At 37.0% G+C, this 24,813-nt stretch overlaps 5 protein-coding genes across 8 annotated transcripts in view; 1 reads left to right on the top strand and 4 right to left on the bottom strand.

Moving 5' to 3' along the window:
* LOC106649168 (potassium voltage-gated channel protein eag) overlaps positions 1–6,669 on the top strand; it is a 127,969-nt gene extending 121,300 nt beyond the window's left edge. For all 4 annotated transcript variants that reach the window (XM_023463153.1, XM_023463152.1, XM_023463151.1 and 1 more), the window contains one exon: positions 658–6,669. In XM_023463153.1, coding sequence (XP_023318921.1) covers positions 658–1,555 — 898 coding nt within the window. In that variant the 3' untranslated portion in view covers positions 1,556–6,669. The remainder of the gene's footprint in view (positions 1–657) is intronic.
* Positions 6,670–7,956: 1,287 nt separating this feature from the next.
* LOC111694558 (glycine, alanine and asparagine-rich protein-like) lies at positions 7,957–12,045 on the bottom strand. The gene is made up of 3 exons (XM_023463154.1): positions 11,108–12,045; positions 9,076–9,251; positions 7,957–8,666 (listed from the first exon to the last, which is right to left on the bottom strand). Exons 2-3 carry the CDS (start codon positions 9,121–9,123, stop codon positions 7,980–7,982), a joined length of 735 nt encoding a protein of 244 aa, XP_023318922.1. The 5' UTR covers positions 9,124–9,251; positions 11,108–12,045; the 3' UTR covers positions 7,957–7,979.
* Positions 12,046–16,571: 4,526 nt separating this feature from the next.
* LOC106649165 (glycine N-methyltransferase) lies at positions 16,572–20,093 on the bottom strand. The gene is made up of 5 exons (XM_014366445.2): positions 19,694–20,093; positions 18,774–19,135; positions 17,657–17,792; positions 17,292–17,412; positions 16,572–17,160 (listed from the first exon to the last, which is right to left on the bottom strand). Exons 2-5 carry the CDS (start codon positions 19,126–19,128, stop codon positions 16,846–16,848), a joined length of 927 nt encoding a protein of 308 aa, XP_014221931.1. The 5' UTR covers positions 19,129–19,135; positions 19,694–20,093; the 3' UTR covers positions 16,572–16,845.
* An 800-nt stretch (positions 20,094–20,893) lies between these two features.
* LOC106649139 lies at positions 20,894–21,683 on the bottom strand. The gene is made up of 2 exons (XM_014366415.2): positions 21,351–21,683; positions 20,894–21,269 (listed from the first exon to the last, which is right to left on the bottom strand). Exons 1-2 carry the CDS (start codon positions 21,396–21,398, stop codon positions 20,922–20,924), a joined length of 396 nt encoding a protein of 131 aa, XP_014221901.1. The 5' UTR covers positions 21,399–21,683; the 3' UTR covers positions 20,894–20,921.
* A 75-nt stretch (positions 21,684–21,758) lies between these two features.
* LOC106649167 (zinc finger protein 706-like) lies at positions 21,759–24,375 on the bottom strand. The gene is made up of 3 exons (XM_014366447.2): positions 23,828–24,375; positions 23,272–23,415; positions 21,759–23,173 (listed from the first exon to the last, which is right to left on the bottom strand). Exons 2-3 carry the CDS (start codon positions 23,413–23,415, stop codon positions 23,084–23,086), a joined length of 234 nt encoding a protein of 77 aa, XP_014221933.1. The 5' UTR covers positions 23,828–24,375; the 3' UTR covers positions 21,759–23,083.
* Positions 24,376–24,813: the final 438 nt, after the last annotated feature.

Below are 24,813 nucleotides of genomic sequence, written 5' to 3'. Positions count from 1 at the left end.
TTATCATTGATATCCATCTCTCCGAGTGTGAAAATTATGAGCAATTCCAAAAAACTATCTTCAATTAGGGAGGTAAAAGAAATGAAAAAAATTGGTTTGTAGGCAGATACCAAAAATTAAAAATTGCTTTTAAGAGCCTAAGGAGTAAGGCAGAATACACATAAGACTTGAACCCCTTGACGACCTAAATTATCAATATTAAGATATTTTGGTTATATATAAACTTTTCTTTTAAACTAATTGGCTTTTTTCTTGACCACTGTTGAGTTTAGAAAAAAACTTTCATAGAACAAAAATGTCTTAGATCGAGGAACATGCTTCAATTTTTTCAGAATTTTTCATGATGATTTTGGTTTTTGTGGAGTTTGAGTCTTTACAACTCCAGTATCTATTAGATCGTTGGACGTGCTACCATTTTTTCTTACTCCAAAGACTCTTACAAGAAAGTTCCAATCGTCCGTATCTGCTTAAAAATGAATTTTCTTTCAATTATTTTTACCTTCAGATTTTTTTTTAAATTGTTCATATATACGTCCGATCATATGTGCACGTGTAAGTTTTGAATACAATCCACACTCGCGTGTCCGTTGTTATCCTCCAAAAGAAAAAAAAACAATACTAGTCCAAGCTCAGTAAAACCTATTGGTTCATCCATAGCGAGCCGTCGCCTTCCACAACGCCCAAGGAAAAGGAGCCTCAGCATCATCATCAGCAGCAGCAGCCCACGCCGTCCACCCCGGGCTGCTCGTCGTTCGCTACAACGGCTTCGTCGTCGTCCACCTCGTCGCCCGCCCTGACTGCCTCGCAGCAGATCTCGGTGATCGCGGCATCGTCACCCAGTCGAGCTCAGCAACACCTGCAGATCTCGGCGAGCTCGGCGATGTCGTCGCCGTCTATCACGAGGTCGCCCGGCTCCAAGGCGCCCACACCACCGCCCCATCATCCGCACCACGCGCACCATCATCATCACCATCATCAGTATCATCAGTACGGTGGATCGACGCAGCAGCAGCAGCAGCAGCAGCCGATCACCACCACCACTACCACCACCAGCAGTAGTAGCTCGGGGGCAGGTGGTGGTGGCGGCGTCAGGGAGCCTCTGCTGGAGCGTCTACTGAGCCATCATCGTCAGCAGCAGCAGCAGCAGCAACAGGAAACGGCTGCCGATCAGCAGCCGAGCACATCTTACGGCGGCGGGGGCGATGGTCAAGCGACACTCGGTGCTACGTCGTCGACGTCGAGCTCGGGGGCGCTCGGTCCCCTGCTGTTGCGCAAGCGGCGCAGCAAGTCGCGCAGCAAGGGCGCGGCGCCCCTGGCCCCGTTGGCCTCGCAGCCCGTGAGCCCGACCGAGCCCACGGAGACAACGCAGATGCTGCCGCCGGAGCCAAGTGGGCCCAGCGGTGACGACGGCACCGGTGCAGGTGGTGCTGGTGGCGACGAGCCGATGCTGAGGCCGTCGTCGTCGAGTGCGACAAGGACTCCTACCGGTACTAGTGCGAGTGAAGAACCGCCGAAAAAGAGACAAGCACCAAGACCCAATCGCGAGTATTTGTGAAAGTTCGCCCGACTCGGTGCGCGCTGGTGCCTATAATTATATACATACGTAGGTTTAAAATAAAAAATGAAAACAAAGCAAATATAGATGAATAATATTATAAAACAAATTAATTAACGACGGATTAGCCATTGCCTACTGCTACTAATATTATACATATATAAATAATTATTATACATAATTATACTGATATACTCTTATACATGATGAAAAAAAAAAATAATTAACTGCATCTGCTGATTTTTCTCTTTTTTCGTATGAAAAAAAATAAACAAATAAATGAAAGACGACGATTATATTGTTACGTGTACACAAGAAAGGCTAGTGCGAGAGCGTGTGCGTGTGCCCGCGAGAGTGTATGCGAAGTAAAAAGAAAACAATTGAAATACGGCGATCTAATTGCAGCTGTGATTTTCCACTATATTGATACATATATAGATCCAAAAGCACGTATGCGAGTTTACGCGCCTTAATTGCCGAGAAAACATTTTTACATTAATACACTGATATATATATTATACAATTACCAAGATGTACATGTGCAAAAAAAAAATTTAACTGAGAACAACAAACAAGGGGGGTTGAATGCGAGTTTTTGTTATGTACCGTATATTGAAACGCCATATGAAGCGCCTGTGTCTTTAATAATAATAATATGCATCAAAAAAGGGAAAATGACAAAAATGTGTTCTTTCTACATACCGACTTCTTTGCGGGGTTTCTTCGTTTTCTCCTCGAAATATAGTATACATGAAAAAAAAATACACATCTGTGAAAATAAGCAAAAAAAATTATAAGCCGATCGAACTATATACAAAAATAGAAAAAAAACAAAGAAACTTATGCCTTCGCGGTCGTTTTACGAGATCGGGTCAAAAAATAAATTAAAAGACAGAAACAAAAATCGAGAAATTATCTCTCAACAAAAACCCATTTGTATACATTATATATATGAAGTGGCCTTGCGGATAACTAACTAAACTACTAACTATTAACTATCTTAAAACTACGACTATACAATTACGACTTCATCGTTCATTTTCGATTTTCGATCGCGGGGCTATTGTACCCAACACATATTGAGTTTTGCCGGACTTTGTATACTTTTCGCCTCGAGAACACGACGCGACACACACACACACACACACACACACACACACATGTAATATTATATATGATACACGACACAAGCGATTGAGTATGCTACAGACAAAAAATGAAGAGAATCGGGTACGTGTCCCGTTTTCTCGCGCTAAACTCCTAACTTGTATAATCCTATACACACACACGGACTCATTTTCACAAATTATATATTACAATGTATACAATGTAAAATATGGATTGTCTCGTTTTCTTTAAACGTACGAGTTTTTACAAAAATTATGTCACGATTGTCAGCCCGTGAATCGCTCATTAATCCTGGTAGAAATGTTCATCATTGATGATGACTTAAAGACCAAAAAGTTACCATTTGAAATGTTTCAAAATACAGTACCATTAATTTACTCAGTTTCAGTAAATTTTTTCATTACAATTATGTTACAACAATTAAGCGCATTTTAAATAATCTTTAAATGTCAATTTATTATTTGATTGAACAATTTTAGACAAATTTTCAACCACTTAAAATACGGTAATACATGTATTACTTTAAGCCATTGCCACTAGATGGCGAGTACCTTGTATCTGTGAACTTGCAAGTGGCAAAGTAAAAATAATAGTATAAGTCATAGCATGATTTGGCGTAAAAGTACAAAGAATTCTTATTATTAGTCATTTACTTTTGAGCATTTCTAACAGGGTTACGAAATTCGTGATGTGAATTATTATTATTGTTAATACACGTCGTACAAAACGTGAAACAAAACGTCAGACTTTACTAGTTTACAATAAAAAACACAAACGCGACTGTTCATCCGTTGTATATTAAAGCTTCGAGTTTGAGAAATTTGACGAAATATAACGTGTGGCCAAGTCGATTTACCAACGAGGAAAAATAGAGGCACGCTTGCACGAAGCTTTTTCTTAGCTTTCGAGATATAATGTATAGTAACCGAACAAAAAAAAATATCGTTAGAGCCGAGCGCAGAACATTAATCGAGGGCAAGGGTGAGATATTTATGAGAAAGTTATAGTAAAGCGATAAATATCTTTAGAGGATATAAAGCTTGCGGGTGCCTGCCATGAGCATACAACATACCACCCACATACACTCACACATAGACAGGATACGACAGTTTCGAGATTTTTTGTTTCTCCCCCCTATATTTCCCTTTTTTTATATATTACAATAATAACTCGTGAGAATCGGCAGAAAAAAAATCACCAACGCGTTGTTAAAACGATTAACATAAGAATCTCATGTGATACGTATAGATATCGTGCAATTATTTGATGAAAAAATGAATTGATTAATTTTAATTACGTTTAAGCCTTGAATAACGCGTAACGTTTAAGGAATTGGCGCCGGAGCGTTGACATTTTCTTTTTTGTATCATAATTTCCTGCATATTGAAATCGTTGCCACTCGATGTACGAGTATAAAAACAGACAACATATTATTAAAAAAAAACCAAAAAGAAGTAAGAATGCGATATGTAAAACTAAGTCGTCCAATGAAGACGTTAAAATAATTATAGTTAGAAAAACAATTATTAATACGTATATTATACTGTCTTTACAGAGGATTGCTTGTAAGATTCGAAAAATTATTGTAAAAGTCTCGTTACTGTCGAGCGACTGATGTAAAAAGCTATATAACTGTATGAACAAAAAAAATAATGAAGAAAGTATTCTCGTTCATTTTTTACACTTGAATAATAATAATTGTAATGATAATTTAAGACGAGGTGAATATTACAAGATGTAGGAATATATGAAAAAAAAAAAGAACAACAACCACACGAACAACAAAATGTATAATAAAGTATGTTGGGACTTGACAGATATAAAAAAAGTTAAAAGCATAGATTAATAGGTGAAAAATTATATTCAAAAACGCGTATCGTGCTTCGCATAATTCTGTATGTGTTCGATAGGCAAAAGTCAAATAAAAAAATCACCGACGAAAACCAAATCGACTTGCGTTGAGACGAGTGGATGGAAACCAAAAAAAAAATTCACCATACACGTAGATCGATACGAAAAATTTTCAATGGTACAAGCGTGGAATGATATACGACAAAAAACAAATTTGTAAATTTCTATAGATAAAGTTTCTATACTATCATTAAACAAAACAAAAAATAACATAATTAAATAAAGTAAGAAAAATAGTGCGAGCGCGTACGATTATACGCTTTTTGAATTTTTGTTAAGTTTCAATAATTCAGCACAACTCGCTCATGAAGCAAATCGTTGCTATATCTTTTTGTAATTTTTAAGTAGGCCTAATTAACAAAAGAAAAAGACATTTTATCAATCGACCATAATTTATATTTACGAGCGATCAAAACGATTCAATCAATCAAAAAAGAAAACAAGTAAAAAAACAGTTTCGTTTGAATACGCTTGTCTCTTATTATAAATGGCATAAGTTGTTTCATGAAAATATATCATCTATTATAATAAATACTGCCAAGCCAGTGAACGTAATAAAAAACAATTCAATCGTCAATAGGCATAATTGTAAATATTAAACACTTTTTGACGAATAGACCTGCTTGAAAAAAAAACATGTTTATAAAGTACTTGCAATCTTCCCGATGTTTGTATGAGCGTTCGTATGGTTTATTCAGCACCATTACAGCGAAAGAGGAAAATTCTGTAATATTTTTTTTTCGATGTTTGAGTATACGTTTCGAATAGAGACCGATTGTCCTTAACACTTCTCGAATTTATATGATTTGATCCACATTCGACAAAGTTTATTTGATATACAGGACCTAAGCCGAAGAAAAATCATGCTATAAAAACACACGAATAGGAGAAAATGATAAAATACAAAAAAAAATATTTAAAACGAACCCCCGCCGACCAGTCGCGCGGCGCCGAAACAAATTAACGGGGGTTGCCAAAGCAGCAATACTAGATGTACATAATATTGTAATTAAACCAAAAATAAAAAAGGAAATGAAGAAAAAGATGTATATATTATTCACTAAAATGCATACGACGAATTATAAGAAAAAAAATGAATTGTTTAGAAGTGCGATTGCGATTATACGATGTGTGCGAGTGTGAGTTGTAACGTGCGATGCGTATTACAAAAAAATAAAAGCTATATAGTCGGATAATTTCGTTGAATTTTAAAATACTTGTGTTTTTAATTAATCCGCTTTGTTATGTTTCACAATTGTTAGCTCGAAGCGATCGTCTGAGAAAATTTTATCTGCTGTTATACATTGGTGTACCTAACGAAAAGCAAAAAAAAAAAAAAAACAAAAACCACTGTTCATTAGATGTAATATTTACACCGACAGGGTTTTTTTTTGTCGTCGAGAGAGAAAATAAGTAAGGATCGTCTGGTGTACGATCGTCAAATGTTGGTTATATTGAAATCTATTACTCGCTGGTTAAAACGATCGAAAGTATATCAAGCAATATAGTTCGACAAATAAAAAAAATCTTAATACCGAATTATGCTCTTCGTTAGAAATATTAATTTTCGAATCGTACCCGTACCATAGTCGTATTATTTAAGTTTTTTGTTTTTCTTAAGGAAGAAAGTTGAATCGTTGAAGTAAAAAAGCACTTACAAAAAAAACTACGTACAATCGCCTGAAATCACTTAATTAAAAATATACTTGCCATTTTGAGTTCGCAAGACCAAATCATTGAAAAAAAAAGAAAATTTTTGTCAAATTTCTCTCACGGAATTGCCTAATGCACAACATACGAAATGAATAGCTCAGCTTCTAAAATAAATCAGAGCGCAAGAGTGTAACGATGTAACGATATGATTTTCTTTTTGGAATTTCTCGGGAGGGGCGAATAGAAGAATTGATTTATCTTGGAAAGTACGCGACGCAATTTAAATAAAGAAAAAAAAGTGTTACAGATCGAGTAAGATTTTAGTATAGCCAAATACGATATAGCAGGCTCTATCGTAGGAACTAATTATACATATAAATATAAATATATTGAAAAAAAAAATAATAATGATAATGATAAAACGGACGACGAAACGTTTGAACTATAACGAGCCAACTTCTGCTGAAAATTTTTTTCTCCCCAAAAAAAAGGCTATCGAACAAAAAAAAATAATTAAAACAAATGCTTGGCACTGAATCGCAAATTGACATAAGAGAGCCTCGAGGCATTCAAACCATCTATTTTTATTGTGTATGATAAAAAAAATAAACAAAGAACACGTCTATTTCTAAGCTCTATACTATTGTGAAAAAAAATTTTACCGTATTTTCTGAGACAGAGGAGAAACATTAAACAAAAAAAAATAATTAAAATAGATACCGATGATGGTTGGAGGCAATAAAAAAGCAATCGCATAAACTCGTGAACATGTGTAAATACTTAAATTTATTTCAAATAAATCATACACGGCATCTTTACAATGAGAAAAAAAATTTCGAATGTGTAAAACATCTCTTCGAGTAAACAAAACGACAAAAAAACTAAAAATAGGTAAATAAATGATGAAAAAAAAGTAATGTACGTGCGTCAAAGTGGTGTTTGCGATTATCATCATCCTCTCGTGCAGGGGGAGATTATAAATGAAACTTTCTTCTATAATTCTCTGTTCACAACACTGATCGTTAATATGTCGATAATTTTCATATGCTACCAGAAAAATGAAAGGAGTATTTAAAAAATAAAGAAATATTAAAAAAAAAATCATGGTTTATTGATTTTTCTTCTATACATTATTAATCAGAGTTTGAATAAAAAAATAATTAAACAATTAATTTGTGTTTTTAATTTTTTTTTCAATTTATTTTTAAATAATAAATATTAAGTATTCATCAAGTGAAATCGATTTGAATTGATAAATAGAATTGAAAATTTTAGTTTTTTTTTATCAAGGATTATTAAAACTTGAAAAACATTTGAATGAATTTCAATAATTAATACTATTAATTGTTACTTGAGAATCAACTAAATACATTTTAAATGGTAAATACTTTTAATTGATGTTCAAATATCAATTGAAATCAATTGAATTAATTTTCACATCTTAATTTATTCTCAATGTTTAGTTAATATTGAATAACTAAAATTATTTGCGTTTTAAAATTGATTTAAATTTACCTCATCGATTCAAATTACTTGAATTGATAAATGAACATCTATTTTTAATCACTAGGTTAATTAAATAATTTTTTCAATTCGCAACCCTGGATATAAAATAACGAAATACCAAAGATTTTGCATGTGGCAAAAAATAATTTATTTACAAAAACGAACTTACAAAATTAATTAACATATACTGTGTGCACTTAAAAATACGAGATTACAGGCTTAAGTTTCAGTCGTGGTACAGAAAGTCGTACTTCCTGGTGCTCGAGCCGGTCGGTCTGACGGCAGCCGAGCCACCGACGGACACGCCGACGGAACCGACACCGACGGAAGCACTGCCACCAGCGGCGGCACCAGCGGATCCTTCAACGGATCCTGCAACGGAGACATCGACAGCGGCCGAAGCCGACGCGTTTCCGGCGGCAGCGGCAGTGGCTGCAGCGGCAGCAGCGAGTTGGGCCTCTAGTCTCTCGGCTTCGGCGGCGGCGGCTGTGATAGCGGCTACGGTAATGGGATTGGGTCCCGAGTCCGACTCCGAGAGACGCTCATACCAGGGACGCTTGTGGATCGGCTCCTTGTTGAGGATGGTGTTGTAGCCCCACTTGGGCACGATGACGAGAAAATTGCCACCCGCGCGGATGACGTTCCTCGTGGCCTTCATGCTCGAGCGCAGCGCGTCCTGCAGGTACTTGATGGCCCGCTGGATGGACTCGCGCTCCTGCTGCAAGGTCACGCTCGCGGCCCCGGACAGGATCTCGGCCAGGCCGAGGATCTCGGATTCGACGGACTCCGGACCTTCGGTGGACGACGTTTCCGTTGGGACGATCGTCGTCTCGTCGGCGGCGGCGGCACCGGTGGTGCTCGCCTGGGTCGTGCTGCTGCTGCTGGATGCTTGGGGTGGAGCGGCGATCACGCTCTGCAAAACGAAAAAATTATATTTTAGTAAAACAATCGTCGGCAGAGATATAAATGTAATATAATGTTAATTTTTAATTCTCTATTAAACAAAGTTTAATTAATAATTGAGCTAAATTTCATTAAAAGTTTGATCCAATTGTTCAATTAAATCCAACTAATATTTAATTAAGAAATAAAAAATCAATTATTAATTAAATCTGAATTCTGATTGAATTGAATATAAAACAATTTAATTCTTTAGGACGTTTTATTTTCGTCAGGGTGTTTCGACCACTAGGACGACATACCGATGACTGGGCTAAACGCAAAGGCTAACTTTATAATTCTTATAACAAAAACTGAGTTTAAATAAACGTTAATATTCAATTATTAACTAAATTTGAGAGTAATTTTTTTGATTGTCCTACCATGGAGAGAGCGGCCACGGCCAGTAGGACGAAGATGTGCTTCAGCATTTTGATATGGTGTGTAGTAGCGCGCGTATCTATGATCGAACTGATGGCTTTGAACTTTCTGCCCGGACTTTTTATACCAGTCCCAGTGATGGTCTATACGTTGACATAATAATTTCTTCGCTCGCTTTCTATAACATCGTTTCTATTATTTTCGAAATTTCTATGTTTTCTAGATTATGATCTAACACAAGGCGTAAATATAATTGGAATTGACACATACATCTGCGGCGCAGGTGCATCGATCGATTCCCGAGTGGCTTATTTTTGTTTTTCTAATAGAAACGCGATAACCGGTCGATGACAAAATCCTATTACACCTTGAACAAACATAATTGTTTCGAGAATGAAACGACGAGGGAAAAACCATCGTAACGAAAATTCTAGTAGCATGTTCGATGACGTTATCTATGTTTACATTCAAACACATACAAAATCATTCAATAAGATCTTCAGGTGTAATCGGTTGCAGTAATAAGTAGGCACAAGGTCACGTCGCGACGAGAGTCAAATTATATTTCTAATCGGTCATTGACACTTGAATCCGAATAGGACTGTTTTTTGTATCCCTTTAATACGCTGATTGGAATGATTATTATATTGTTATAAACCTCATTGATACATTTAAATTTTACCGATCAAAGTTATACAATTTTTAAATTATATCTGGCCTCAAAGAGCACCAAAAATTTTATAGAATAAAAATTCTAATGGATTTTGTCATAAATCGAAATTCCGTAAGTATTTCTAACAAGGAGAGCCTTTCATCTGCGGGTCACAGATCCTTGCCAAACTTGTTTGGGGGTCTTCTTGTACATAATAATGAAGCCCCCTATGGTTACTTTATTCCAATGGGCCCTGGAAACCATTATAAAGCACCATAAAGTATATATAATATAATATAATATAATGTATAAAATACCACTTATTGGTATCAGGCCTTGTACGGTCAAGTCTAACTGTCTCAAAAATATTTGTACATGAACTTTTATGGATTCTAAACACTTTTTCAAACAATAAACAATTGAACTCAATTGGTTTGTTGTGTAAGTTTTAAAGAGCGCACCAATTTGAGCTAAAATTAACGTACCAAACAATAAATATTGATGTAAATTATATGAAAATGTTTTTTATTTGTATAACTCATATATCCCTTCTCTTCACCTATTCCTGACACTCACCTGGAGTGAATTTACGTATGTTTTGAGAGCCAGAAATAGGTGATAAAGAAAGAACAGTAAGTTTTATAAATGAAAACATTTTTACATGATTTAATATAAATATTAGTTGATACATTTTAGCTGGAATTGATTCGCTCTTTGAGAATTTCAGTAAACCAATTGAGTTAAATTGATTGTTGATTGAAAAGGTGCTTTGGACATTAAAAACTCAAAGTATAAATACTTCTCAATAAGTTAGACTTGACTGTGTAAACTTGATATTATTATACGCTAACATATAGTATTTTAAACATTATATTATATTATGTACTTTATGGTGCTTTATAGTAGTTTCCAGGGCCTATTGGAATAAAATAACCATCGGAGGCTTCATTATTATGTACAAGAAGATCCCTCAACAAGTTAGGTAAGGGTCTGTGACCCGCAGATGAAAGGCTCTCCTTGTAAGTAATACAAAATCCGGCTATGTACCGGTTAGTATAGAACGCACCGTTAAAAAAACCGTTAATTAAATGCAGATTAAAATTATTGAATGTTATTAATGATAAACTTTTTTATAATACATTTGTTGATAATCCATTTATCAGAACAGATTTATTTTTCACACAGCAGAAACTGCATAAAAAATTCATGATAATGCAATCACGCATGCATTATTTTTAACACAAAATGAAAGGAAGATATTTAAATTCATGCTCGGATATAGAAATTTTGGTTCAAAATTATTTTTCCAATACTGATTTGTTTTTGCATGAATTTTACAAAAAATGTATAAAAATTCAATTGTAATTAAAGTCAGTTTCTACCTTAAGGTGGCGAATATCTTAAACTGCAAATCTGCAAGTGGCAACGTAAAAATAATGATACAAATAATGATACAAGAAGCATAATTGCGCAAGTAAGACTAGAAATTTTTTCTCTTGGAGTTCAGTTTGATTTGATTTAATAATTGATGCTGAGCGCAGCAAAGTCGTACACATTCGATATTGCTAATTTTCGATGTTTTACTCTAACTGCGATAACTCATGCAGGGATAAACCAATCAATCTGAAAATTTTACATAGCATTGTTTTGGTGCTGATGGAGTGCTGTATACTTTTTTAGCGACATCCGTATATCCTAATATACAAAAAATGCCTTTTTATGCAATTTTGAGTTTTGCACCTCGCGGCACATCTCCACTTCGAAAAAACGTTATTTTTGTTTGCGATCAGTCTTACTTGTGTATCGGTATTTAACATTGTACTTATGATAAGTATATTATATGTCGTGTTTCAGTTAACATTGTACCGATGACAATTATAATATATGTCGTGTTTTGAGTATCACTACTGAGTAAAAATTTATGATATGTTTATTTATTATATGATAATAAATAAGTATATGTTAATTTATGATTTGTTAATTTATTTATTTGTCTCGATATTTCATCATTTGGCGCGGTATTGATAGGTACGTTTTAAGATCATTTGTATTGTTCTCGTGCTTGGGTATTGCCTTCATGCACACTTTTGACGTGTCTGCATAAATATTTTCTATGTTTAAATTTTTTTCCTCATAAAACACAAGCGTGATCAATGTCTTCGTGCTGCGCTTTAATGTGACTTATAAGACGATCCTTTTGAGAAAATGTCTTGCCGCACTTATTACAATAAGTGGTCTTATTATGCATCAAATTCATGTGTTTTTTAAGATTACCCTTTAGTGTGAATGTCTTTCCGTACACTTCGCAAGTAGGTGTCATACCTTTATGCATCGCATCGATGTGAAACTTGAGATAAAATTTTTGTGTGAATGTCTTTCCACATATACTACACGCATGTTTAACACCATTATGTACTGAATTGATGTGAATCTTGAGTTTAGCCTTCGTTTGAAATTTCTTTCTGCACACTGCGCATGTTGGTGCCATTATGCATCGCATCGATGTGAATTTTGAGGGAACATTTTTGTGTGAATGTCTTTCCGCATATTTCGCAAGTAGGTGCCATACCATTATGCATCGCATTGATATGAATTTTGAGTATTCCTTTTTGTGTGAATGTTTTTCCACATGTAACACACGTATGCTTAACACCATTATGAACTCCATCGATGTGGACCTTGAGATTACCTTTTCGTGAAAATTTTTGACCGCATATATTACATGGATGTTTAACACCATTATGTACTCCATCGATATGGATCTTGAGTGTATCCTTCGTTTGAAATTTCTTTCCGCATACTTCGCAAGTAGGGGCCATACCTTTATGCATCGCATCGATGTGACTTTTGAGATGTCCTTTATGTGCGAATGTCTTTTCACATATACCACACGCATGTCTAACACCATTATGCCCCTCGATATGCCTCTTTAGATCTCCTTTTCGTGTGAATGTCTTTTCACATATTTTGCATTTAGGTGCCATACCATTATGCATCGCATCGATGTGAATTTTGAGATAACATTTTTGTGGGAAAGACTTTCCACATACACCACACGCATGTTTAACACCATTATGTACTGAATCGATGTGGACCTTGAGATAACCTTTTCGTGCAAATTTTTTACCGCATATATTACATGGATGTTCAACACCATTGTGTGCTTCGATGTGAGTCTTGAGTGCAGCTTCAGTTACGAATTTCTTCCCGCATACTTCGCAAGTAGGTGCCATACCATTATGCATCGCATCGATGTGAATTTTGAGATGTCCTTTGTGTGCGAATATCTTTCCACATACACCACACTCATGTTTAACACCATTATGTACTGAATCGATGTGGACCTTGAGATAACCTTTTCGTGCAAATTTTTTACCGCATATATTACATGGATATTTGGTACGATTGCGTGCCTTATCAGTTTGGGTTTTGCGTTGACTATTTTGAGCAAATGTTTTTTCATTTGCATCAAATGCATCACTGAGTTCACCATCCAAATTCAATTCCTCTTTTACTTCGTCGACCATTTCTTCTTTAATTTTCTTTTGAGTCTGATAATCGCAACTATTTTTCTTAGACTGCCATTGATCTGGATAATCGTCCTCGATTTTCTTGACTACTAATAAGTGAATGCCGAGCTTTTCGTCCTTACATTCGAATTCTATTTCCAAATCGTTATTAGGTCCAGAATTTTTATCATTTTCACGAAGTCCATAAATCTGGAAATGAGATTAGTAAATATACTTGATCAAAATATTGACTAAACAGTCCCACATCAACACTTACTAAATTTTCTCGACAAAAACTCGAGAATTCGTCGTTTTTAGCATCGCATGCATTGTCAATTATCTTATAATCTTCATTTTTAATTGGAGAAACATCATCTGGTTCCATCTTCACTCTGCAATATTCCCAATAATATAAAGTATTATGCCATTTTTTTTTAAATTTTATTCTCACGAAACAAAAATTACCTGACATCAGAGTTATATACATCACTGAAGTCCATGTTTATCACTCGAAACTTGATCAACGACTAATTGTTTTGTAATGATGTTACACATCGAGCTAGGTAACATAAGTATAATAATATTTACAAATCGTTAAATGAAAGTTTGAGAAAATTTATGTCAACAGAGACACTCTAAACTTATCATTTATTATTGGAGAAATTATTCTATCGATCTCGTAATAAACAATTAGCTATTTTCTTTGAATTTTATCTTATTACAAAGAAATTATAAATTATTGAACACTTCATGAATCGAGCTTATGATGTGTCCTATACTTCTTTTCGCATAATTTTTTTCGACGCGCAAAATATGAAACAAAGTTAACGCATCTATATCATTTACCATTTTTACACAACGAGCGAATATCGTAAATCTATGTAATCTATGTGTGATAAATATGCATGATTATTCATGTAGTCAAATATATATATGGCCGATTCTCTGTGAAATCGAATGGCCAAAAAATTTTTTTTTCTGCAAATATGAAAAACTTGCTGTTTCCGATGTCAGAAATGTCCCCAAATTTTATTAGAATTTTTGGGACCATCTATCACTCTTTTTCAGGGGCCCGAAGTTGGCCATTTTAGGGTTTTTTTAAAATTCATGAAAAATCACAAATATTCAAATAATTCCTGGATTAAAGTAGAATGATTCAAAAGTAAAAGTGCCCAGCAACTTTTTTGTTGGAAATTGTCCAAATTTTCAGAAAAAAAATATGCCAAAGTGATTGGAACAATCTAGGTAAGTGTAAAGCAAAAAAACTGCCAAAGGGACATAAATGATGAAATCTAATCGAGTTCGAACCGGACTTTCATTTCCTAAACTATGTAAAAAGCTTCCCAAAGATGTCAACTACTGCCTGATAAAGTTTTGTAATGGGTCTTAAAGTTTAACGCAATGTAGACAACAATGTGTGGCGAAAAACATGCAAAAAAGGTCAAAAATAGGCCCAAAATGCCTAAAATCACCAAAAACAGCCATTTTCAGCCCTTTTTTGCATGTTTTTCGCCATACATTGTTGTCTACATTGCGTTAAACTTTAAGACCCATTACAAAACTTTATCAGGCATTAGTTGACATCTTTGGGAAGCTTTTTACATAGTTTAGGAAATGAAAGTCCGGTTCGAACTCGAGTAGATTTCTTGTTTTATGTTTTTTTTTTAGTTTTTTTGCTTTACATTTACCTAGATTGTTCCAATCACTTTGGCATATTTTTTTTCTGAAAATTTGGACAATTTCCAACAAAAAAGTTGCTGGGCACTTTTACTTTTGAATCATTCTACTTTAATCCAGGAATTATTTTAATATTTGTGATTTTTCATGAATTTCAAAAAAACCCTAAAATGGCCAACTTCGGGCCCCTGAAAAAGAGTGATAGATGGTCCCAAAAATTCTAATAAAATTTGGGGACATTTCTGACATCGGAAACAGCAAGTTTTTCATATTTGCAGAAAAAAAAATTTTTTGGCCATATCTATATAATTTGTCACGTGGGCACACCGGGCCAGCTTAACGCGTACATACAGCTCTATATGTGTTGGCATGCCATATGCAAATTCCTTTGGTCGCAACGTTGTCAATACACGCTGAGCACAAAACATCGATAAGTGAAATCTATTTCGTACGTGCGAATTACGAAAACCTGTATTCATATATACCTATACTAATGTACATGCAGGGAACATCAAACAAAAAAATACGCCTTATTTTTGTGTTCTACTTCCAATTATACCAATAATAATCTTAACGGCTTTACCAAATTAGCTGACACAAAAAACTCATTGTAACATTGATTTATTATGATACTCATTGAAGCTACTATTATTAATTTCATACGGCTGAAACAACTATTATCATGATGCCGTATTGTCCTAGAGATACTGTCACTTTCTCAGTACAACAGTGTATAACCAAATATAACAAAAAATGATAACATAAAGTAGGCATAATAACATAACATAAAACCAAATAGAGCAAAACACAGTAAGAACAAGGCACAGGCATCATCACACAATTTTGGCCCGACGATTTTTTGACACAACCAGCAACTTTAATAAGCTGCTGCACATAAAGTTTTAAATTTTTGAATAACGCACAATACAAAAGAAGTCAATTGCCCTAACCTCGAGTCCAGCTTCATATATATAATGCGTGATCTTTCGGGATCACGCAGACTCAAAAAATTTTCATAAAAGCGAGAATTATTGTTTTTACAACATCTCATTAGCGAAATAGTGATAGAGAAAGAGGGAGAGGGGAAAAAAGTGCAGTCAATCCATTAAGTTGCGATCGCGGGGCTCTCTCATATTTATTTTCCGTGAAAATCTTTATCGCTAATCATCCTTCGACGCGCAGCTTTTATCGGCGCGATTAACGTGAAATTTTATATATTTACGAATCGCGTTTATTTGCGCGAAACGAAGTAAATCATGCAAAATGAGGCAATATTTTTTCCAACAATAAACACACACACAGACCCGCGTAAAGCACCACAACGACTTTTCATCGTTTTTCAGCTCGCGTCTGATAACGAAGACAAAAAAATATATATTAAATTCACTGAAAAATTCGATCGATTCGGAGCTCCGCGCGGCACGTGACCCCACTCGCGATGAATCTCAATTATTCATATCTCGGGGGCTTTTTTTCCTCCCTCTCTATCGCTGGTAGAGTTTTTTTTTTTTTATCGAGAAAATAAATCTCATCCTCGTCGCGATGTTATCTCCACCACGCACACACGTCAATCTGCCGCAGGGCAGACTCGAAACCGGAAAATAGCGGGAAATGTCAGGCTAAAAGTTCTATAATACACACACACACAAGACATCGGTAATTATTGAAAAACTAGTTTTTTGCTTTGTTTTATTTGTATATATCTATATAAAATATATCGTACAAAATATGTTTGCATCTCACAACCCGAATCCTGTACAGCGCAACAAATAACAATAACTCGGTTCAAGGATCCGCACGATAAGAGAGAGAAATATATATTATATTACGTATGCGAACGACGTAATCCATAGTGCGAGTAAATTACGAAGTATTTATAAATAAACTAATTTTTGTTTTGTCGCTTAAAATTATCAACGTCTTAAAAAAAATTATCATTTCGTCTTGGCCTTCTCCAGCACGTGTATGTAGAAGCCCGGGTCCTTGGCCTGCTCCAGGGGCTTGAAGTCGGCGAAGATCGTGTGCTTGGCGCGATTGTGAAAGGCGGCCTTGAGGAAGGCCGAGAACACCTCGAGCTTGTGCGGATAATACGACAGCCTGAACTGGCTCACTTGGTCCTGCTGCTGATGCTTCTTGGGGCTGTCGCGCCTGTCGACGCCGTTCAGGCTGATCTTGTAGTCGAGGGTGACGAGGGCCGGGGCGCCCGCCGTGTACAGGACCGACGTCACGATGCTCTGGAGGTGTTTACTCTGTGTGCAGAGAGAAACGACGATGATTAAAAAAAATTTTCGATAAAAAGTCGATTGATAAAATTGTTTATAGCTTGCGCGATTGTTGCAATCACGCGAGAGATAGAGATAAAACACGCCGATATACTTACGTTGTAATAAATGCACTGTGTGGGGCATTGACCAGTCTCAATAACGTAGTCGTAATTTCGGTGGTCTATCAGCAAGAGACCGCCGGGCTTGACGCAGCGCTCGAAATTCGACAGAGCTTGTCTGTGTAAAAAAAAAGATTACATAGTTTTACATTCATTTATTTTTTTAATATTCTTTCGCCATTAATAGAAAACAGGGTTGTAAAAATTTAATTGACTTACAGCACAAAGAGCTCAAAAGAAGCTATAAGTGTTGAAGTCCACTTTAAGCTACTTGCAATACCAGAGATATCAAATTTGTGGATTTTTTTACAATTGAATTTTACAACCCTGACTAGAAAAACTCCCCGAATAAACAAACGCACCTCTGCTCGCGCTGATCGCCGTAAGAGTCCAGCATGTGGGCGAAACTGTTGCCTAGACATATCACGGCGTCGAAGCCGTCGCCGATCAAGCCGCTTATGTCGTCCGACAGCGTCAGCCAATTGGCCTCCTCGATAACTGCAACAACAAACGAGAGGAGGGTTAAAAAACAAAAAACATAAATATTATCGTGCGCGTCGAATTAACGAGCTCGAGCGCGTATAATTAGATTTATCTCGTTGCACTCGAACCGGACGAGCTTCGGCTAATTCATTATAAACTCAAGAGCTGGGAATACATATCTAGAACGATCCGCAGAAAACTCGATGATATCGTAATATTACATTCCGGATTCATTCAATTTTGCATTGTACATTATTATTACATGCTTTTGTCAACGCACGTGTTTTCGGAGATCGAGCTGTTATCTCGGATTCGTAATTTATAATCGCGCGTAGTTTATCGATTCTTTTTTTTTCCAAGAGAGTGAAATGTAATTACATTAAACGATACGTTTGGATCGCACTGGTCGGATCCGGAAAACTACGAGGCTCGACTCGATGAAGTTCGAGCGCACTCGAATACGAATATCTCAAGATTGATTTATAAACGTACAATTGTAAACGAAACGAGGAAATGCACAATTTTTGTCGTTTATCGGCCCCAATCTATAATTACGTTATTATATGTACGATTGCTCGAGTCCATGTAATATCGCGCATTCGATAAGAGACGAGTGTGTTTTCGCGCATGTGTCTTAATATTCTCTCGCGAGCGTCGTGCATGAGATAAACTCTTGACAGTACATAATATAGCGAGGAAAGGTTTTGAAGGAAAAAAGAACTTGAAAAAAAATGAAAAAATAAGAGCGATTCACGATTAATCGTGCAACATTGCGCGCGCGAGCGAGAAGCGCCTTATCATCGGCTCGTGTGGACCGTTCGACGCATCGTTATATCGATATCATTATTATTATTGTACTTAATATGCACGCGCGAAGGGGGCAATTGCGCAACCGAATCGGCGTTTACCAGTTAACGAGAGTGAGATATTATATTATTTTATCGAGTTCGATGCGGATTTTCCCACAACGCGGACAAGAAACAGCGATGCACTTACTCCACTCGTCGAAGGACTTCTCCTTGCGCCTCTCCCACCTGGTCTTCAGGGCGTGCTTCAGCATCTTGTCCGAGGCGTCGACGCTCACCACCTCGAAGCCCTCCTCGAGCAGCATGATGGAGTCGACCCCGGTGCCGCAGGCCACGTCGAGCACGCGACGCACCCCCTTGTTACGCAGCAGACTCACGAGGAAGTCCTTGTAGTTCTGCTTGCGCTGCTTGCGATCGCCGATGAAGACCTCCCAGACCTTGGCGGCGATCCCGTCGGCGTACTGGTCCTTGACGCCGGCCGCCGCCGTGCCCAGCGAACGAGTGTGGAACACCTCGCGCGTCGTCGAGTTCGCCGTCGTTTCCATGATGATGCTTTTTTTATGAAAAATCATGAATTTTACACGAGATGAGCATATTTTAAACAGATTACGATGATGCTTTAACAGAGATCGCACGTTGCATCATTTTTTAAGTTTGTTTTTGGGGGATACACAACGATCGACGCGCGCAAGAAAATTTCCAGCACGTGGGATTTTTTACATTTTTACTTTTTACTGTTTTTTTTACTTATCTGAATCCATGGAATATTCTTTATTAGGAAGATCAAAAAAAGGTTAATCCCGATCGATGAACCCGTACGAAATTCACATTTCGTAACGGTGCACACACGGTAGTTTTGAAAAAAACAACGATGTATATCGATAAGACAGTTTAAATCGACACCATTGCACTACCATACAATACATGACAATAATATCTTATCGATGTATTTCGAGGCCGAAAATAACAAATCGCATTCGATGACACGTATAACAATGGGCCGTACAATAATAGATGTAAACTTTTTTTTCTAGACAGATCGAGTACAATACATAGATTTCACATAAAAAAGGAATTGACGGAGTTAAAGAATCGTGGCTTGGTACTCACTGTTTAATTTAAATGTAAACCGTGTGTGTGTCTACCTCCAAATGGAAAAAAACAGCTCTGGGTATCTATACAAAACAACAGCTGCGCTACTGTTGGGTACTACTACTGGTGGTGGTGCTGCTGCTGCTGCTGAGATCTCAGAGTTCAGAGACGAAACTGACGCAAGTTTCGGAAGATCGAACAGTTTTATAGCGAACGTCGCGGTCCCCACACGCACACAATAATATCCGCGCGCACTAATATGTGTATTAAAAAGCCACACACGCGGCCTCGTGCAGATCGAGTCTGCTATGCTGTGCTGCGTTAGTCTCTCGACGGCACAAGCGGCAACGAGCGACGAGAGTACAATAACGGACGCGATTTTTCAGCATCGAATCGAAAAAAAAAAAAAAATAGTCTATATGTGACGTTAAACGGGCCAGATCGTAATTCGCTCGCGACATGTAATTGCACGTACGTACTACATGCGCGATTATTAACTATTGAGCTATTGCGAAGTGCGCGAGCTGGAGCTCACGTATTGTTGTACTCGATATCGCGCGTGAAAATGACTTTTTTTTTCTCGCTCCGTCATCCTATTTACTGTATATCGAAGATGATATAACGTCTGAATGAAGAGAGAGAGAGAGAGAAAGATAGACCCCACGTCGATCGACAATTATATGTACAAATATAATGTATATAAAAAATGACGTAACTTTTGTCAACAGTTTCAAATACTTTGTGTACGTTAATAGATTTTTTCATTATTTACAAACGTCTACGTCTTTTTTCCATACTTCAATTGCGATCGAACTTTTTATATACTTTCTTGTATCAAGTGCAACGTTCGGAATGATGAAATCTCATGCAGCGACCGGCGTCATCCGGATTTTGCGGCACGTGTGCGTTTAAAGAAGAGTCGAGCGCGATCGACGCGGCCGGTAAGCCGGTTCTCCGCGCGCGATTCACACACGAACAGCTGATTATTCAAAATTTATTTATTATACAGGTTTTTTTTTTCCTGTGCCTCTATTGGAAAATCGAAGAATATATTATATTAATCTCACGCAATAACGTCTTAGCGTGACTATTCTTGATGAGTAATAAGAATTAAAATCGTTGTTTCTTTTTGTCAATTCTTTACTATATTTTTATTCAACAGTGAACATTTCTTTTTTCTTTTTTCTTTTTTTACAAAAGTACAACTATATGGCTTAAACGACGAAAGAACTATACACGATAATTTTTACAGCAGACTAGCGGTATGATTCTGGGTCTGGGCGAGGATGTTCTTGCCGAACTTGGGCAGCATGAGAACGATGTCGACGCCGGTCTTGGCCGCGGCCATGGTGGCGGCGATCTTCTTCTTGTTGGCGTCGACCACCGACAGGAGGGCCTCCTTCAGCATGGCCATCTGCTCCTGCTTGGTATACTTGGCGCCCTTGCGCAGACGGTCGATCCTCTGGCCGAGACTCAGCGGAGCCGGTTGGAGCACCAGCGACGCATCGGCAGGCTCCTCGGTCTCGCTTTCCGTTTGAGTGGAGGCGTCGCTGCTGCTGACGACGTTTTCCACGTCTCTGGGAACTGCTGTGGCCTATGAGTAAGTGCACAGATCGATCGTTAAAAGATTTCGTAGAGAGAGAAAAAGAATTAATTATCGTTATAATAAACTTACCGAGTATACGGCGCAGAGGGCGACGAGGAGAAGGATGAACTTGTACATTTTGACTCTTCGATGGTGCACGAACGATTTTCAAAATTCGACTGACGTCCAATGGTTCGCGATGCCGATCTTTATATACTCTCCGGGTTGCGACACACAATAGGGCTCTCGTATATTTTGGCTGCAGCTGAAATTTCTTAATCAATAATAATCAGAGGTCGAGCACCTCGAATACATTGTGACATTTCTGGAGATATAGAGTTATTGTATTGTGTATCGGAAGATCTGATAAGCTCGCGTGAGATATATAGATTCCCAAAAAAAAAAAATTGATTAGTCGCATTCGAGCCGAGCAGCTGAAAGGGAGCGGAGAGTGGGAAGATCTGAATAAAAGGGAAGATTGACACACACTCGTTTTGGTTCGTTTTACGGTGTAAAATACTGTAATTATTAATATAAGTAGCACAAGATACACAATTTTTCATGTTATGGTTTTTTTTTTCAATGTAAATCGCTTACACTTCATCTAAACCTTCGGTTATAACAAATGAGTAATCGGGTGTACTCGACGAGTTGCAGTTTAACAAATAATTCTCATGTCGATTTAAGTCTCTCTCTCAATTTTTTTTTTCTACGCTTCTACCATTTACATCAACAAAATAAGAAATACGACAATTCATCAGAAGTAGAAAATGAATATACAGTATATAATTCAACGTTTAAGTACTGCTCTTCTTCGTGGATGGTATATTTAAAAAGAAAAAACGTTCGTGACATATCGATTATTTCGTTGAAGAGGACGTGTGAGTAATCACAGATTGAACGACATTTTGGCAGTACAATAATTGATACATACATCTGCGCATCATTCGGTATCACAATTTTTTTCTTTTTTTTTATTATTAATCTTTCATGCTAAACAACTCTTGAAGTATAGTTATTGACATTGATAGTATTTTGTGCATTATTTGAGTGAAAGTTTCAAGAAATGTATATCGTTACATCAGAAAATTCTCAATTGAGTAATAAGTATCAATGTAGCAATAATATTACAGGAGATTGAAGTTGTATATATATATATTAAGCAAAGTTCAAGTCTTTACGTACTCTGAAATGAGAACTCTGGTAAAAATTTTCAACAATTTAAGCTTCAATAAATCTAGCAACATCTAGTTCAGTATTGTGCTGTTATCTTTACACTAATGTATTATCCGTAATAAGTAATATATTTACTATCAGCTCAACAACTTGGTCTGTACAAAAACTTTTAAAAAGAATTACAGTTCCCTCAATATAAATCGATGATATTTTACAGTAATGAATTTTCTTTCTATCAATGTGTATATCGTACCAAATATATAAAATTTCATACATTAAATGTATTTACTATTTAACTATCTACATGAATAATGAAAAGTTCTCATTTCAGAGTGTGACCAAATTGTCTACGTACTCACCATAATATAATAATTATTATATTTAAAAAAAAAAGAGACATAGTTTGAGGCATTGAGGACAAGAGTTGATCATGATCATTTTTATAATGAAAAAAAGTTAATCGTTTTTTTTTGGCTTACAAGTGTCTCTTTTTTTTATAAGTGCGATAACAAGATTCTGATAATTATTTCCTTTTTAAAGAGTCAATGAGCTATTTTTCTTAATCCTTAATCTAAAATCACTTAGTCACATTGTTGGAGCACTCATCAGCTGTCTTCTGCGAAGAACTGGTGTTGGAAATGCTAGCTTCATAGATTCTTCAGATCCTCTGGTAAGTCGTTTTTGGGATGCTTATTCTCAAAATGCTGTTTGTAAGTCTTTGGGTCTGGCATTTGTGCCTGAAATGAACAACGAGTATATTTTATAGACATTCATTTTTTGAATAAAAGAATAAACAACACTTGGTGCTTGACTTGTTTGTTCCAAAACACCCTACCTTGCAGACAGCGCAGACATGGACCAGGGCCTTCTGAGCTGCCTTCTTCTGTTCGTTGGCGCTGTGGCCCTGCTGCTTCTTGGCTTTCGCGGCCTTCTCGGCAGCCTTGGCTTGGGATTGCAATTTCTGTTGTCCACGGGCCATCTTCAACAGAGAGTAATTTGTTTAGATAAAATAACAAAAAAAAATTTCAAGCACAATATCTGAGTGAAAAAAATTTCTTCTACACAGCCGATGGTACGAACGATTATATTAGGTTAACATTCGATCGCGCGGGGGGCTCTCAACGTATACACATGTTACCATCCGTATATACTACTAAATACGGACACGCGATACTACACGTGCGACAATCGTGCATCTCGGCCTACAATACACGTAAACGGGGACATGATAATTTTCAAGTTACACATTCAAAGTGAAAAATAACTACAGACGGAAGAAGAAAAAAAAAGAGCGAACGCCGAGCCATCAAAGATCAACGCGCATAATTATAATAGAAAGCTAATGCATAAGTCACGGAGATAAAGAGAGAGAAAACCGTTAGAAGCCTTACCTCTTATACGATATCGCGAGTTATAGGAAAATTCGTTCTCTCTCTACAAGAGACCCACAAAACTCCAAACTGCTGCTGTGTTGGTTGCTTATGGTCGAAAGCTGAACTGTGTGCGTGCGTGCGCTCGAGCAGCAGACGGCTCGCTCTTTACACAAATCGAGATTACGTATATAGGTGCCGCCTAAGTAATATGGACTAGTATATACAGATATCCTGTATATATGTTTTTACGGTGGGTAAATAAATGCGTGTGCGAGGAGCGCGTGGTCCGTCGTTGGTACAGAGTCCTCCGAGTGATGTAGCAGCAGCAGCGACCGCAGGCAAGGCGCATGGGAGAAAAGCAACGACACGACGAGATTGTCTGCACTGTCTTTCTCTTTCTCTCTCTTGATGCGTGCGCGCGCCACCGCCGTGTCGAGCTTCCGTTCCGTGTCAATATTCAGTTTTATACAGCAGAGAAAGAGAGAGAGAGAGATGTGTTTTTGGCGCGACGAAGTTGGCCTCGATCGAGCGGCTGCTCCGAACTCGGAAGATTCTTTCTTAATGTCAAAGCAGCGTTGCCAGCAGTTGGTCGAACGCGTGAATACCCAAATCCAATGACTTGAGTTTTCCGAGATATGTCAAAGTTAAATTGCTTCGTAATGACACACGATGATCACTATTTCTAAAAGGAAATTCGATCCTGGTCATTAAAAAAGCTTTCACCATGACTACGGGCCAGTTAAAGTCCCATTCAAATTCATGAAAACACAACTCGTTCGTCGATATTATTTTGTGGAATTTTCTAGAAAATATTATTATCACGATGTGTCAACTGATTATTTTATAACATTTTGACTATTTTGATATTAACCGAGCGCCCTCGGGGAAGCACAGTTCGAAATGGCGCCTCGTTCCATTCCGCTCAAAATCTGCAGCTAGCATCAGACCAGTCGGCTGTCTCTTTCTCACTCACTCGATAATATAGACTTTTGCCAGTGCGCAAA

The sequence above is a fragment of the Trichogramma pretiosum genome, unplaced genomic scaffold (assembly GCF_000599845.2).
Source record: "Trichogramma pretiosum strain Unisexual culture from Peru unplaced genomic scaffold, Tpre_2.0 scaffold98, whole genome shotgun sequence".
Lineage (NCBI taxonomy): Eukaryota > Metazoa > Arthropoda > Insecta > Hymenoptera > Trichogrammatidae > Trichogramma > Trichogramma pretiosum.
The sequence above is the reverse complement of the archived record's forward strand: the minus strand, read 5'-3'. Positions and strand labels throughout refer to the sequence as shown.